Source organism: Anguilla anguilla, chromosome 17 (assembly GCF_013347855.1).
Source record: "Anguilla anguilla isolate fAngAng1 chromosome 17, fAngAng1.pri, whole genome shotgun sequence".
Taxonomy (NCBI): Eukaryota; Metazoa; Chordata; class Actinopteri; order Anguilliformes; family Anguillidae; genus Anguilla; species Anguilla anguilla.
Window position 1 is genome coordinate 30,736,478 of NC_049217.1, and position 17,106 is coordinate 30,753,583.

Sequence of the window (17,106 nt, forward strand, 5' to 3'; positions counted from 1 at the left end):
GCTAGCTAACTAAATATGGCCCATTCTGTGGCAGCTTGCAGTACATCATTCTGTCAGGACAAATCACTGATGTGGGATACACTGATTTACTCTCAACAAGAATAACAATCTGCTCAGAGATTCACAACTGTGAAAAGGGTGTTTGGTGTGGCTTTAAGTGTGAATAAAGGGATGTGTGTTCCCTTTGGTGTTTAAACAGATACACTAATTACTGATGTCTTTTTGCAACCTTTGATTTAAGCCGTATGTCATCTCTGTCATCTGTGTCTAGACACATGCCGGTGTTGCTGTAGTATCCAAGCCTGCACTAAACATTCCTTAATAGAATGCATGGAATTTCTGCACAGTGTTGTTCTGTGAAGCACGCTCCATTTAGGCAGTTCTTGAATGACATACTACCACACGATTTCACGATTACTGAAATTATGTGTCTTCAAACTCAATTATGGTAGAGCAGGAGATCTTAGTGCTTAGGGCACAAGCTGCTTTTAACACAAGCAAACTATATTTATTTAATAAAAAATACTGAAGGAGATAAAGCTTTTCCAATTTTTTATAAAACGCATACAAATAGTACACAAGAACATGAGAGCATTAGAATACATACAGTAATGATAAGCATAGCCCTTCTATGCTTACCATTGACCTACAAACTAGAGGGCATCCACCATCAAATTACAAATACCTATTTGATCACCCCCCCCCACACACACACACACACACACAGTATAGTATTAATTTGTTCATTAATGCCAGTGCCTGCCAATTTATTTGTCATATTAGCTGTAATTTGTAAATCTGTTACTGTTTTGGTCTTTTGTTCAATTGATGATTTAAAAAAAAAAAAAAGAAAAGTTTTTTCCCCCCTACCTATTGGCTTATCTTATCTGATTTGTACTGAGTGTGATTCCACAGATTCCATTTGCTTAGCCTTACAGCGAGGGACAGAACCTTTTCCTGCTGCTGGCGTTCCATGTGGGACCCTCATAAATCACGTGTGCTTGGATGTGGCGAGCGGACCGCTGGTGTCTGGTTTCCCTCAGTGCGCCAGTGACAGCTAGCGGCCATTCGATCCCCACGAAAAGTGACGAGCGAAGGAAAGAAAGAAAGAAAGAAAGAAAAGAGAAAGAAAAAAAAGATGTTATCTCTGTGTCGGCACAGCCAGAGAACGCAGGCTGCATCTCTGCCCCCCCCCCCCTCTTCCCCCCTCTCTCTCTTTCTCTCTCTCTTCCCCCCCTCTCTCTCTCTCTCTCTGTCTCTCTCTCTGCTGTAAATGAATGAGGGGATGTGGCTTTGTAGGGGGTGTGGGGAGGGGAGGGGGGTCATGTGACCCGGAGGGGGCGGGGCCTCAGCGTGCCAGTGAGCCCAGCTGCGAGCTCTCGCACTGGAGGACTGCGCCCGAGCAGCGGAGGGGTTGGGGTGAGTGAGTCCTCTCTCTCTCTCTTTCTCTCTCTCTCTCTCTTTCCATTTCTCCTCTTCTCCTCTTCTTTCTCCTTCCGCCGTAGTCACCGCTGCTGTCATCGTGCGTTCCGTCGTGCCCCCCCCCCCACTTCTCTCCCCCCCCTCCCCACCCTCGACCTTGTTCTTACTACCAGTGCGTGTGTGAGCCGCTACAAGCCTCTCATTAGTCCAGCTGGGTCAGATGCCCTGCGTCTTTCCCCGGGTGAGGTGCGGCGGGGGGGTGGGGGTAGTGGGGGGGGGGGGGACTGGGTTTGTCACTGAGGTGAGACGGAAGGTTCCGGTACAGCTTTCTGCAGCGTGTGAAACAGCGCATTAGGGCTGAGGTTCGGCCGCTGGTTTCTGCTCCACATTTCCGTGCAGCTCAGAAAGGGGGAGGGACCGGGAACCCTTTTCTTTCTTTCTTTCTTTCTTTTTTTTGGTTTCTCCTCCCGGTTCGGGTCGCTCCGCTCCCCGTGCTCTGTGTGATCAGTCTCGGGGGATCGGGGTGCGTGCTCGTTTTTAGGAACTCAGGCTTAATGGCTCTGAGCGTTCAGCGTCCTGTGGGCAGTTTCACCTTTCTGGATTTCGCCTCTCTGCTTACCTTTCGTTTCATTCTCCCGGGACGTTTAAAAAACGCGACTTTGATCTTCTCGCACTGCGGATTGTCACACATTTGTTGTGAAAAGTCATCTTGTACTGATTGACAGGCGGCAGTGTTGTATAATGGGTAAAGGACTGGTCTTGTAACCTAAATGTTGCAAGTTTGATTCCCGGGTAGGGCACTGCCGTTGTACCCTTGAGCAAGGTACTTATCCTGCATTGCTTCAGTATATATCCAGCTGTATAAATGGATACAATGTAAATGCTGTGTAAGAAGTTGTGTAAGTCGCTCTGGATAAGAGTGACTGCTAAATGCCTGTAATGTAATGATTAAAGGGGTGCTGGAATTCAAAGTGGGATTTCAGTACAGGACAATAATGCCTTGCCTGGAATCCCAAACTCAAATTGACCCCCGCCCCCTTTTCTCCTGTGTCTGCTTGCTGGTCTGGGTCCCCCCTCAGCCCGTTCAGCCTGTGTGTCTCTGGTGAGAGAGCGTTCGTGTGACACACCTGTTTCTCTCGTTCGGGGGCATTTCTGGTGAAAACGCAAAAAGAACTAAAACGTCCGACAGCGCTGTGTCCCGCTGCATCCGGGAGGGCTACTGGTCACCAGCGACTGTCTGTGGAGCAGGAAGAGAAATGAACAGAGAACACAGCGTCTGCACCTGTCCGTCTGTCTGTCTATCTATCCGTCTGTCTGTCTGTCCATCTGTCTGTTCATCTGTCTGTCTGTCTGTCTGTCTGTCTCTCTGTCTATCTGTGTGACTGTCCATCTGTCTGTCCGTCTGTCTGTTCATCTGTCTGTCCCTCTGTCTGTCTGTTTGTCTGTTCATCTGTCTGTCTGTCTATTTGCCGTCCGTCTGTCTGTCTGTTCATCTGTCTGTCCCTCTGTGTGTCTGTGTGTCTGTGTGTCTGTCTATGTGACTGTCCATCTGTCTGTCCATCTGTTTGTCTGTTCATCTGTCTGTCCGTTTTACTGTCTGTCTGTCCATCTGTCTTTCTGCGCGTCCGTCCGTCTCTGTGTCTGTGCCTGTCTTTCTGTCCATCTGTCTGTCTGTGCCTGTCTTTCTGTCCATCTGTCTGTCTGTCTGTCTGTGCCTGTCTTTCTGTCTGTCTGTCTGTCTGTCCATCCGTCTGTTTGTCTGTCTGTCTGTTAATCACATCTCGCTGGTCGAGGCCTAACACCGCACCTCAATGGCCGCTCTGTTCTGACGGTGCTCTGCTCCGTGTGCCGTTGCGAGGTGAGGACAGACACAGAGGCCTTTCACCGGCTGGTCATGTGACCCCGGGTGCTCCAATCAGTGGGCACTGGCCTTGCTCCACCCGCTTGGGAGTGAACTGCATTACCGAGCGGTTTCTTGGCCTGGACTTCTGTCATCTTTGAGGTCTGTCAGATCAGTCGTTCCAAAAGCCTGCCATGTACGCTGTGGCCCTTCACACACCCCCAGCCTTGGACATGACTACTGACTCTAAGCTGCTGATAATTTCAGGGATTTTGAATCACACCTGTGTGTGTGCTTTAAGTAAGACTACAGTTTAGAAGAATGTTAACAGAAAAAACATCACACTATTACGTACATCTTTAAAGATGTATTTTGACTTCTTTTGAGATTTATTGAACGTGTGCTTTAATGCTTCATAACATGACTTGGGGGTGATTTCTAGCACCAAAATCTGAAAAAACTACATTTCCCCATAAGCATCTGGAAGGGCAATGACTATCATGTGTGGTGTCAAGCTGGCAATAATGGAAAATGGACTACAGATCAGTTGATTTATTGGTCCGCAGCAGATCATCGGTTGGCAAAGGAGAGAAAAAAGCAAAGTAAAAAAAGAATGGTGAAGAGTTGCACCTGCGAATGCTAACGCTACAAGGCGCTAGGGCCAGGGCGTGTGGAAGCATGCTAAGAACCGGCAGAATGAGAGTGTAACTGTCAGCTTTCTGTGCATTCCTGTAGACATTTCTTACATTCTTTTTTGGACGGGTGGGGAGCAGTTTCTCGCGAACTGAAGCCTGAGTTCGCGGGGTGGTTGGTGCCGGGGGGGGGGTGGGGGGGGAGATGGGGGTGCGGGGTGCGCGTGTCTGTGAGGCGGTGGTGGCGGCGGCGGCGCTCTCTCACTGTCGTTAGAGGTGAGACTCTCTCGCCCCCGGAGGGTAAATTCCTGGGCCTGTGGTCCTGTCCTTTCTCCGCTAGCTGTCAGAAGCTCATTCCAGAGGCATACTGCAACCCCCCCCCCCACCCCCACACCCCCCGCGGTGGCAAATTACACCGCATTTTACCGGCGCTGGTATTCCGTTCAGACCCCCCATGGGTAAGGGGCGTGCCTCTGTTTGTATCTCCAAACAGGCATCAGGAACACACGTCTAAGTTCTGCTTTTTTGTTTTAAAGCATCGCATTTACAGGAAATTTATTTTCCCTTAATTTCCTGTCTGGGAATAAATGATTAATTAGATTTCAAATAATTTATAAAAAAGACTCCCAAACTATTTGATTTTGATACAAACATCTGCACTTCATCTTTACAGGAAGGACTTTTTGGCTGCTCTTTGTAAGGGTCCTGTTTCAACCAGAAAACAATTTACACATGGCACCATGTAATCAAAGTCACCTTTAATGGCTGATATTAAATCTGAAGCAATGTTGTGTTCCTATCTCAGTTTTAGACCTTGAATTGGTGATCATATGGAATGCTATTATGTAAACTATATTAATGAATATCTGGAAGAATCGTTAATGGCTGTCTAACTAATAATGTTCAAATTCAACATATTTTAAAAAGAGAGAAAAAAAAGAGTCAATTTCATTTAATTCAAACCCAGGGTTAGGGTTAGGGTTAGGGTTAGAGGGATAGTTTTACTTTTAGACCTGAAATGGGGAGGGGTCAAGTCGTGGGATTTTGAACGATGTAGCTTGTTAACACCAGAGAGAGGGCTGTTGGCCTCATGTGAGTGTTTAGCAGTCTGGTAGAAGCTCTGTGGAATTGTGCACCTGTGTTCACGTGTGTACACCCCCCCCCCCCCCCGTGAGACTGTTTCTTTAACTTGACCCAGTTAACCATTTACGTGCACACATTCATCCATTTTCTTTCCTTGTCTGGCACACAATCCATTTGTGTAACGGGATATTTATTGAAGCGGTTCAGGTTGCTTTGCCCAAGGGTACGTCATGTGACTAATGGCCCATATGGGTTTGAACCTGCAACCTCCAAGTTAATGTTCAGTCCCCAAATGCTTGTGATTGGGGGGGGTGATAACATGGAGTCAGGAGTTGGACAGAACTATTCTGGGAGGACAGGGGTGGGGTGATAACATGGAATCAGGAGTTGGACAGAACCATTCTGGGAGGACAGGGGTGGGGTGATAACATGGAGTCAGGAGTTGGACAGAACCATTCTGGGAGGACAGGGGTGGGGTGATAACATGGAGTCAGGAGTTGGACGGAACCATTCTGGGGGGAGGGGGGTGGGGTGATAACATGGAGTCAGGAGTTGGACGGAACCATTCTGGGGGCAGGGGGGTGGGGTGATAACATGGAGTCAGGAGTTGGACGGAACCATTCTGGGGGGAGGGGGGTGGGGTGATAACATGGAGTCAGGAGTTGGACGGAACCATTCTGGGGGGGAGGGGGGTGGGGTGATAACATGGAGTCAGGAGTTGGACAGAACCATTCTGGGGGGAGGGGGGTGGGGTGATAACATGGAGTCAGGAGTTGGACGGAACCATTCTGGGGGGAGGGGGGTGCTAACACTGAGTCAGTAGTCAGCTCCTTAGGCCTCTGCTGAGCATCAGGACTACAGCGGAGTTATTCTGACAGCATCGGGGCGGACCCCTGAGCCAGGCGTTAACATGATAAAGCCAATAACCCAGCGGCCTGGACCGTGTCCCAGACACCTCGGTACCTTTCTGCCAGAGCGAGCGTTCCCGCACAGTGTGTGTACTGTGCCCCACTTACAGGGTATTTCCATCCCTGTCTGTTCTTAAACAGGAACTGTGTTGTTTTGACTGGTCCTTACAACCAGTGTTGTTTTTTGTGTCATAAGTTTTCAAGCGAATTCATACTTTCACAACCCCTCAGTGTGTGTACTGTATTTGTGTGCCGATGGCGTGCGTGTATGTGAGTCTGTGTGTGTACTGTACTTGTGTGCCGGTGGTGTGCGTGTATGTGAGTCTGTGTGTGTGTACTGTACTTGTGTGCCGGTGGTGTGCGTATATGTGAGTCTGTGTGTGTGTGGAGTGGGTGGAGGCCAACACGGAGAATGTAAATGAATTTATTAATGTATGTTCCTCGTATGGCAGCATGTAGGATCGGCATTCATGTTTGCATGAAGCGTCTGCTCACCGCACACGCACGCACTCCCCCGTCCTGCATGTATGTTTCAGACTCTTTTCTGCCACAAAGGAGGAAGAGATCCGCTGGCTGAATAATATTAACAAACGGCAAACTTCTGCATTGCATTCCAGCCGCAGAGCAGATGCTCTGTGAAGGAAACAGAGTGCTTGTGTGAAAGAAACAAAGTGCTTGTGCGAAAGACTGACTCCAAATTATAGGAAGCGTTTGGCAGCTGTCATTGCTGCTAAAGGTGGTGCAACCAGTCATTAAGCTGAAGGGGGCCATTACGTTTTCCACATGAGCAATATGGGCATTTGATAACTTTTTTCCTGAACTAAATGAAATAATAATTTTTTATTTAAAAAAAAATGTGTGTTGTGTTTACTCAGGTTCATGTCGTCCAATATTACATTTCATCTGAAGATCTGAAACCATTCAGTGTGACAGAATACGCAGTGATAGAGGAGATCAGGAAGGGGGTGAATGCTTGTTTGGGGCGCTGTAGCATAGAGGAGATCAGGAAGGGGGTGAATGCTTTTTCGGGGCGCTGTAGCTGTGTTCACACAGTTTAATAAGAGCAGTGTGTTCTCAAAGGGAGAGAGAGGCCAGGAGTACTGAATGAGGATCGTACCGCCGATGTCTCACTGGTTTTATTCGTCCTTGGGCTTGTAGTAAAAGATTTCCCTCTTGGCCTGTCTGTTGTTTGTACCTCCAGGGTTTGTAGTTATTTTTTTCTCTTTTCTTTCTCTGGTTTTTTAACCAGAATCCCAGTTATTTGGCTTCGGAACAGAGTTTGAAGTTTTTTTTTTTTTGTTTTTGTTTTTTAAACGTCTTGATGAGTGCAGAAGTCTGTCTGTCACCGTCTCCAGCAGGGGGGGGGGCTGGTTGTTATCGTGGCTCCTCGAGGGTCGAGCGCAGAGAGGGGGCTCTTTAACACCAGGTGAGGCCACCTGCTTTACCCCAAGCGGGGTCAAAGGTCGCATTCCCAGCTGTGCCGACGAATGCGAAGCTGACAGGATGAGGAGACTGGTCTGTGCACAGACAGCATCAGCTATTAGTTGCAGTCACAAAGGTGCACAGTGTTAGGGACATGGTGTGTGTGTGTGTGTATGTGCATATATATATGTATGTGTGTGTATGTGCATAAATGTGTGTGTGTGCGTGATTTTGTTTTTGGGATTGTGTTTACTGTTGAGTTGTTGAGTTCTCCCATAGGAGAGTGGGAACATGGTCTGATGGCGGGTGGTGGTGGTGTGATGGCGGTGGTGTGATGGAAGGTGGTGGTGGTGTGATGGCGGGTGGTGGTGGTGTGATGGCGGGTGGTGGTGGTGTGATGGCGGGTGGTGGTGGTGTGATGGAGGGTGGTGGTGGTGTGATGGCGGATGGCGGCGGTGTGATGGCGGGTGGTGGTGGTGTGATGGCAGGTGGTGGTGGTGTGATGGCGGGTGGTGGTGGTGTGATGGAGGGTGGTAGGTGGTGTGATGGAGGGTGGTGTGATGGCAGATGGTGGTGGTGTGATGGCGGATGGCGGTGGTCTGATGGCGGGTGGCGGTGGTCTGATGGCGGGTGGTGGTGGTGTGATGGCGGGTGGTATGATGGCGGGTGGTGGTGGTCTGATGGCGGGTGGTGTGATGGCGGGTGGTGGTGGTGTGATGGCGGTGTGATGGAAGGTGGTGGTGGTATGATGGCGGGTGGCGGTGGTCTGATGGCGGGCGGTGGTGTAACGCTGGGTGGCGGGTGGTCGGATGGCGGATTTTGTGTCCTCTCCCTGGCTTGAGCTCGGGTCTGATGCATGTCTGATTAAATCTGGCTGTGGGTCTTTTTCCCATAATGCAGCATAATTCTGGGGCTTAGTGGTGATCTGACGGTTATGCTGGTATGAAATCACATGGAAGGCCGCCAGCTGCGGGTGTGCTGCAGTCTGTGCGGATCCTCTTCATAAACCTGGGGCTCTCAATACTGTGTGTATGTGTGTGTGTGTGTGTGTGTGTGTGAGAGTGGACCTGTGTGTGGGCTTGTGTGTTTGTGTGCGTGTGGGCCTCTGTGTATGTGCGTGTGTGATTGTGTGTGTGTGGGCCTGTGTGTGTGTTTGTGTGTGGTGGGCCTCTGTGTGTGTGTGTGTGCGTGATTGTGTGTGTGTGGGCCTGTGTGTGTGGGCCTGTGTGTGTGCGCGTGTCTTTGCCCCGGCAGAATGAAGCGTTAAACACACCCATCCCTTCCTCTCTCAGATACACTCACAGAGCAGGCAAACGGCAGAGGCTTCAGCCATTACTGGAGGCCGGACGGAGCTTCTCTCTGCATGAAATCCACACTCCGCTCCTCCTCTCAAGCTTTCCACGCTGGGAAAGGGAAAGGAACAGATGTTTTCAGGCTCCTGGGTCCAGGGTCCTGTATCCAGAGGAGCTCCAGGCCTGTAGTGCAGTGCTGCTTCCCAGTTGGCGATAAGCAAGGCTGCCCAACCCTGCTCCAGCAGAGCTGCCGTCCTGTGGGTCTTCAGTTCAACCCTAATTTGGCACACCCGACTCTACTAATTAGCGGCTCAACAAGGTCTCTAGCTGATGAGTGAGGGGTGCTTTGTTAGGGTTGGAATGAAAACCTACAGGACGGTAGATCTCTAGGTGTTGAATGAGGTGTGCTTTGTTGTGGTTGGAATGAAAACCTACAGGACGGTAGATCTCCAGGAACAGGGCTGGGCGGCCCTGGGCTATGTTGTGACGCAGGGAGGGAGGGATTGGTTTGTACTCCTCGTCTCAGTGTGAAATAAGAAAGGCCTCTGTTTGGTTAGGTGCTTGTGATCTCTCTGCTCCAGCTGCACAGTTCATCTGCGCAGTAACTACAGGTCTGTGTGTGGGTTGTTTGCAGGGTCTGCGCAGTAACTGCAGGTCTGTGCGTGGATTGCAGAGTCTGCGCAGTCTGTCTGCACAGTAACTGCAGGTCTGTGTGTGGGTTGTTTGCATGGTCTGCGCAGTAACTGCAGGTCTGTGCGTGGATTGCAGAGTCTGCGCAGTCTGTCTGCACAGTAACTGCAGGTCTGTGTGTGGGTTGTTTGCAGGGTCTGCGCAGTAACTGCAGGTCTGTGCGTGGATTGCAGAGTCTGCACAGTCTGTCTGCGCAGTAACTGCAGGTCTGTGGGTGGGATTGCAGAGTTAAAAAGAAGGTCCTGCTGGCCGGCCAGTCGGACATTTTGCCAGCGGGATGGGCCTTTTAACATGGGAACTGACAAAAAAAAAGGGAAATTAAGAAAATAATAAAACAGATGTTTCAAAACAGACCGAAAGGGTTTCCAGTCAGGATGCAGATGGAATATGTATAATATTTCCAAATATTAAACAACTGACATTTGTTTAAAATGTTATTCTTTGGATATTCCTTTGCTGGGCAAGATGTCACCCATTGGGGAAGTTGGCTATTTCTGGTACTGATCAGACTAAAGCAGTAAAATCTGCACGTCCACCACCCCCTGCCCCCGCTCCCCCCACAACTTTTTGCTCCAGGCATGTTACACACACTACCACATGAGACCAAGGAGTGAAGCAGACTGCTGTTTCTGCTCACTGATCTCTCCAGTTATGCTAACAGCTATATTTACATTTAGGGAAATATCTCCAGTTATGCTAACAGCTATATTTACATTTACATTCACGCAATCTCTCCTGTTATACTGACAACTATATTTACATTTACGCAATCTCTCTAGTTATGCTAACAGCTATATTTGCATTTATATGTAGGCAATCTATCCGATTATGCTAACAGCTATATTTACATTAAGACTTTGCCTTTTGCAAACTGCTCTCTTCCCAGAGAGCAGTTAACAAAAGTGCGAATGTTAAGGTTGAGGCTAAAGCAAAAATGATGCCGGGTTAGCATGGCAACCAGTGTTGGGGAAACTCCTTCAAAACTGTAGTTGTACACACTGTCAGTTATGTCACACTGAAAGTAGTTTAACTACAGCACCCTAAAGAGAAATATAGCTTGTGAAACTACAATTACTCAAAAAACTCATCAAAGAAATTGTAATTTTAGTGAACCCATTGTGAATCAGTTCAGGGTTAGTTAAGCGAAGGTACAGTGTAAACAGGTGTGCTTTCATCCTGAGCTCCTCTGCCCTACAGCTCTCCCCCTGCGATCCTCCCAGCTGTGCTTTCAGTGACACACAGAGTCTCCCTGCAGATCAGCGGCTCGGTCTGTCAGTGGAGATTAACCAGGAGGGGGGGTGGGGGTCAGAGTGCGCGGGGCGAAGGGTCCGAGCGAGTGGAGGGAATTCCTGAAGGGGGGGGGGGGTCACACCGCGGATGAGTCACGGCCGCGGAGTCCCGCCCCCGTCCCGTTTTCAGCTCCGCCCCCTGCCGCTACATCTGGCGTTATTTACACAGACTGCTGGGACGTTCAGCAGAGAGCTGGCTTCGACTGCGCTGTGAATTAAAGCTCTACGGCGACAGAACGGTGACAGTTAAGCGTCTCCAGGTGGGGGGGTGGGGTGGTGGGGTTGGAGGCGTGGCGGCGTGGCAGGGTGGGGGGGGGTCGACGGAGGGAGGGTAGAATCCATTCACAGTGTGGAAGTCTCAAAAATCAATCGCTGCGCCTCAGGGACTGTAAAGCCCGTCTCATCAACAGTGAATTTCAGGACAGGAGATTTTTTGAAAGTGCTGAGTAAAAACGTAAGTGTGTCTTTCGTAAAGACGGACTGGAAGAATGCCGTGTATCTAATTGCTTCCACGTGGTGTTTTTTTTTTTTTGGGGGGGGGGGGGGGGTGGGGGGGAGAATGGAAAAAATTTGGTCCAAGGTTTCTCTCTTCTCTTTTTTTTCTCCCTAATTTGAATGCGATGTTCCGGTGTTCGGTTACGAGCAGACGCCAGCGAACAGCCCCGCCCGCTCGTCTGGGGGGGGGGGGGGGTTCCTCAGGAACAGCTGAGGTTGCCTTTGAACGTGGACAGAGAGGAAGGGTGGGGGTGGGTTGGGGGCAGCACTGGCCTGACCCCAAAAAGCTATGAAGCAAGACAGAAAAGTACAGAGAGCAAGACAGACCTTTTGGTCTCGAAAGGCCATCGTCTGTCCTCAGGAAGTTCAATTTTTTTTCTTCTACAATAAGAGTGTTTGGAATGTTCTTAACTGAACGTTCTAAGGCTGATGTAACAATCACTGCTGGTGCCTGAAAGCAGTGGAGTTCTAGAACACTGACACTGACTAAGAGTTCTAGAATACTTTTTGGGGGTTTCTTTGCTGGGATATCCCATGTAGGTAGCCTGTAGGTACTAGTAATAAGCGTGGCAGGGTTAGTGCGGGTGTAGGAGGGGGGGCGGGGTTTGTAAAAATATAAGGAATAAATTCTGTTCCCATCCCAAACATGGTTTTGGGTGGAGGCCCACAGGAGGGTCTCTTTCTGGAAGCCAGACAGCGGTTCCAGTTTGCGTTGCCGCAGAAACGGGGAGCTGCGGTTTATTAGAGCTGGGGTTCCCAGGACAGGCTGACGTGGACTCAGACGAGATCGGCTCTGTGTGGGACGTCCGGAGCTCTGGGGGACCAGGCCGCAGCTCAAAACCGGCACACTGAGTGTTCGGCGGTGCCAAACTAAGACCTACAGAACCGCAACCTCATCTGAGCCCGGGAGCATTAAACTGCTCACTGCTAAAGAGAACCAGAGGTTTGGCTGTTTAACTGCTGGCTGCCCCCAGGCACTGGCACTGGGCTGATGTGCTGTCTGAGCTGATGCTCTGTTGTCTGAGTGCCTGTATTTGTGTTGTCTGTGTTGTTGCTCTATTGTCTGAGTGCCTGTGTTTGTGTTGTCTGTGTAGCACTGTGTGTGAACAAGAGGCTCTTAATAAAATGCAAATCAAATTTCAGAAAAGGCAAATTAAATATTCAGTTCAGTTCAGTTCAATTCAGTCCAGTTCAGGGCAGTTAAGTTCAGTTCAGTTCAGTTAAATTCAATATGCAACCATCCTGCTGCAGTTTTAATTCGAAAACGAATAAATAAACCAGCTCCCAGAGTGCCGACCCGCTGTACGTTTATTGAGAGGAGGGAAAAATAACTTTTGAGAAGTTTTAATAGCTGAAAATATGACTTCCTGTGTGAGGCGGTGGCTGAATCGCTGTGGGGGGGTGGGGGGGGTGTGGGGGGGGGGGGCGCTGGCTTCATTCAGGTCCCTGGGGGGCTGAGCCTGCTGAGGGGTGTTTGAGGTTTGGACGCGTCGTCTAATTTTCACAACGGCGCTCATCCCTAGCGAGAGGCGCGGAGCCGTTTTCCTGTTATCTCTCTGAGCTGCGCCCCCACTTCCTGCGCTCTGAGAGAGAGAGAGACGGAAAGAGAGAGTATGAGAGACAGAGAATGAGTGCGCGTGAGTGTGTGTGTGTGCGTGTGTGTGTGCGTGTGTGTGTGTGTGTGTGCGCATGTGTGTGTGTGTGTGTGTGCGTGTGTGTGCGCGTGTGTGTGTGTGTGTGTGTGTGTGTGTGCTTGCCCGTGTGTGTGTGTGCGCCCATGTTTGAGACGGAAAGTTTGTGCAGAAATCGGCATGGCGGGACTCGACCCCTCAGACCAGATAGGGGTGGGATCACGGTGCAGGAATCGGCATGGCGGGACTCGACCCCTCAGCCACACGGGGATCTGCATGCGGACTGTATGTAGGCCAACCCTGGGGGTTGTGTGATATGGCCTCTCTGTGCTGTGCTGCTATTGAGCTGGGACATGCGAGCCCTGCAGTGCTGCGTTTTAATTGGCTCGCGCGGACGGCCTGTGGTCACGTTCTCTGCGGAAGCCTGCGGACACCGCGATGGTTATCTACGCGCTCCGCCCCGGCAGCAGCATGTCCATGTGACGCAGTCGCACGCCGCCACCAGCGAAAGTCTTACAGCGTTGGCTTTTTTAGAGTCATTAGGGGTGGATGAAATGGACTCAAAATATGTCAATATGGTTAGATGCTTCTGGTGATGACAGTACATATTTGAAATGCTTTTCTGTAGTTATGACTGACGTCATCATGCTTATGCGGCCCAAAAAATGGAAAGGTTGAGATATTGCTTGCGTGAAATTAAAGATGAGCATTTGAAGAAGCTCTTCCTTATGTGCAGTCACAGATTTTTTTTAAATGGCCTAAATCAATGGCCAGTAGCAACGTAAAGAGTTCCCGTACACACGAGGTTGCTCAGATATTTGACGCACATTTGAAAGGCCTGCCCAGTATCTGTCGCCGTGTGCGGCACCGCACCCCTACGCTCACACTGTTCCGCTGTGCGTAAAGAGCATTCTGCTGGTGAAAGCGTGTTTGGGGTTTTTCGTGGGAAGGTCTGAAGAGGCTCGAGGCGTTGGGCTGGGCCGGTACTGCTGTGGTTTTGCATTCCCGCACACCGAATTCTCCCTTAAAGTGAATTCCTAGCCTCGAATGCACCCAAAACCATCGGAACAAGGTCAATAAACGGCCTCTATCCGTTTATGCGGAAGATCCCGTCCGTCTGTGTATCTGGGGGGGGGGGGGGGGGGTTACAAATGGATTCAGTCCCACAGAAATATCTAAAATTTATGCGCAAGAGGATGTGTGCAGCAGCATTTTTACAGCTTGAACCCTGGTGTGTATCTGACAGGTGTGCGTGCGAACCTTCAGCACCTTTAGGACTTTAGCAGCTTTAGCACCTTTAGCTGTGAGATGCTGCAGTGGCGGATATATGATATATGTGCAGCGGAAATGACCGCTTTCTCATCTGGAGACGGACTGTACCGCAGGGGTCCCCAAACGGGGGTCCGAGGGGCCCCTAGGGGTTCTGCAAACAGCTTCAAGGAAACCTCAACAATTGAAAAAAATATACTTTATATAGTATATAGCTATAATTTAAAGATGACTTTCTGTTTCCATACTTTGTAAAAAAAAAAGATGCATTTTAGACTTTCAGATAGAAGAAACGTCGTCCTGGACAATGTGATCATTTTGGTGATTAAATATTCGTAATGTGTAAATGTGTGATAAAAGGCCTGTGTGATTTAGCCATGCCCACACACACTAGTGCCCTAAACAGGCACAGCTTTGCAGCCTGTGGTGAGATTTTATGCTGTGAGGTGTGAGGTCACAAATACGCGATTAGAATGTTCTTCGGTGAACGTTCTAAACGCTGATGTCACAATCGCTGCTGGTAATTGACAGCAATGAGTGAGTTTTAGAACATTGACTAAAGAAACCTGCTCTTCAAAGGGTTAAAGAGTTTTGCAGTATCTTCAGATGAAGAAGCGCTCGCCAGATGAAGACATTCCTCTCTGATTGTGTTTTAATCTGTTTGTAGCCGACTGAACTGGGCCCTGCTTGTGATTTGCTCATCGTTCATAACCACAAATTTCACTTTTTATTGCTGTTTTAATTTGAGTGCGGTTTACTGAACATTCATAGGCTGTTTTCGTATTTTAATATAATAAAGTGATCTATCTGAGCTATCTGACCTTTCTGCCCATCCAGGAGACAAAATTAAAATCTGTGGTTTCAAAGCAGGGCTGCCCAGCCCTGTTCCTGGAGATCTGCCGTCCTGCATGTTTTCACTCCAACTGAGAACTATCAGAGTCAGGTGTGCCAGATTAGGGTTGAAATGGAACCCTACAGGACGGTAAGATCTCCAGGAACAATGCAGGGAAGCACTGATGTAATAGGCTACTTGATTTGGGTTGTAGGGCTTGGGACTGTAGGGTTGGCACAGGGTTTGATGGGACTGTAGGGTTGGCACAGGGTTTGATGGGACTGTAGGGCTGGCACAGGGTTTGATGGGACTGTAGGGTTGGCACAGGGTTTGATGGGACTGTAGGGTTGGCACAGGGTTTGATGGGACTGTAGGGTTGGCACAGGGTTTGACAGCCCTGTACTGAAGTCAGTTGCTTTTGTTCCCCCCCCCACCTCCCCCCCCGGTGCCAGGATCAGACGTCATTCCGAGCTACAACAGCGCCATGTCAGAGCCCGTCAAGCCGGCAGTGCCCGCGGCGTGCCCGGAGGTGCCCAGCGTGGACTTCAGCTACGTGGGCATCGACGCCATCCTGGAGCAGATGAGGAGGAAGGCCATGAAGCAGGGCTTCGAGCTCAACATCATGGTTGTGGGTGAGTCGGGTGGGGTGGGGTGGAGTGGGGTGGAGTGGGGTGGGGTGTGGTGGGGTGGGGTGAGGTGAGGTGAGGTGGGGTGGGTGGAGTGGGGTGGGGTGGAGTAAAACCTGGAACCCTCCCAAACCTGGAACATGGACTGAAGTAGAAAGAGCTGTTCCAGGTTTTACTCAATGATCCTGCTTTGTGAAATACACCCCCCCCCCCCAGACAAGTTAGCGATCAACAGAACAAAAATAATGTTTCGTTCTGTCAGAAATAAAAATGTGCAGGAATCTGAAGGGAGTGGAGACTCGTCATTTGGTTTTTTCCCCTGACGTGCGACGTACCGAGCGCCGTCTCTCTCTCTCCCGAACGCAGACTGGAACGCCCTTAAAGCCCGACCAATTACGCGCCACCGTCCCGTCTGCTCGTCTCCCTCGCTGGAGACGAAGGGTCGTAAAAAAAAAAATCCCCGCCTGGGCGACGTCCCGTTCTCACAGCGCCTCCTCCGACAGTCTGCGCAGCCAGATTAGAAGCCTTCGCCCCCGGCAGTCTGCGCAGATTAGAAGCCTTCGCCCCCGGCAGTCTGCGCAGCCAGATTAGAAGCCTTCGCCCCCGGCAGTCTGCGCAGATTAGAAGCCTTCGCCCCCGGCAGTCTGCGCAGATTAGAAGCCTTCACCCCCGACAGTCTGCGCAGATTAGAAGCCTTCACCCCCGACAGTCTGCGCAGGCAGATTAGAAGCCTTCACCCCCGACAGTCTGCGCAGGCAGATTAGAAGCCTTCACCCCCGACAGTCTGCGCAGGCAGATTAGAAGCCTTCGCCCAACGCAGGCCCTGAGGAGGGGAAGGGGAAAAAAGATTAGTGGGCCTTGGCCTGCCAGTAGGTGATAATTTCAGCTCCAAACGCGTAAATCACGTTTCTAATTAATCACAGCGCGGATTTTTTAGGGAATTCAAACGACCCCGCGTCTGAGACGACTGTCTGACAGGGGAATGCGAGGTGGCGGCGAAGCCTGTGTGAATCGGATGAAAGGCTGTTTGATGTTGGAAGCAGAACAAACAGCAGATTTCGGGAGAAGAGCACGCCGAGCGCGTGGATCGCCGTACGACGTCTTCAGAATTAATAATAGACTCACAAATTAATACTTGATTTATTTTCGCTCTGGAGCCAGTTTGAACGTTGTGGCACACGTGCGGACGAGCGGACTGGCTACACATCGTGCGCTGCTAGCAAAGCAGCACCTGGGCTCTTAAACATGAGACGCTGGCGCTGTGTTATAGTCCGGCCTCCGTCTCCGGCAGGTGTTTGCCCCAGTGCATTGTGGTATACGCGGAGGTCGTGAGGCCGTTCTGGCTGCTGCCGCGCTGGCGTGACCAGCGTGTGAACCCGGCAGGTGTCGCCCACGGGCACACAAGGCCCCGCTCTGTGGCGGTTCAGAGGCCTTGGCCGTTCTCCAGCTGTGACCCCCCCCCCCCACCCCCCCCAGCACCCCCCCCCCCCCCCAACACCGCCCCCCTCAGCACCCCGAACTCTTCTCCTCCACTCGCCTCATCCCATCTCTCTCTGTTAAACTGCCGGAGACGGACCAGCTGTTGCCTCCTGGGGGTGGGAAGGGGGGGACTCCTGCTTTTTTGCCGTATAAGGCAGACCGTACCCACCCCCCCCCCCCCGTCGTTTATGAATGG

General features: G+C 50.5%; 1 protein-coding gene across 6 annotated transcripts in view; it reads left to right on the plus strand.

Annotated features, from left to right (window-relative positions):
* Positions 1-17,106, plus strand: part of LOC118216618 (septin-9-like) — an 81,142-nt gene that overhangs the window by 52,731 nt on the left and 11,305 nt on the right. For 5 of the 6 annotated variants that reach the window (XM_035397962.1, XM_035397964.1, XM_035397963.1 and 2 more), the window contains one exon: positions 15,258-15,437. In XM_035397962.1, coding sequence (XP_035253853.1) covers positions 15,258-15,437 — 180 coding nt within the window. Of the gene's footprint in view, positions 1-1,355; positions 1,420-15,257; positions 15,438-17,106 lie in introns of those variants that run through there. The other variant, XM_035397967.1, reaches the window with a different exon arrangement.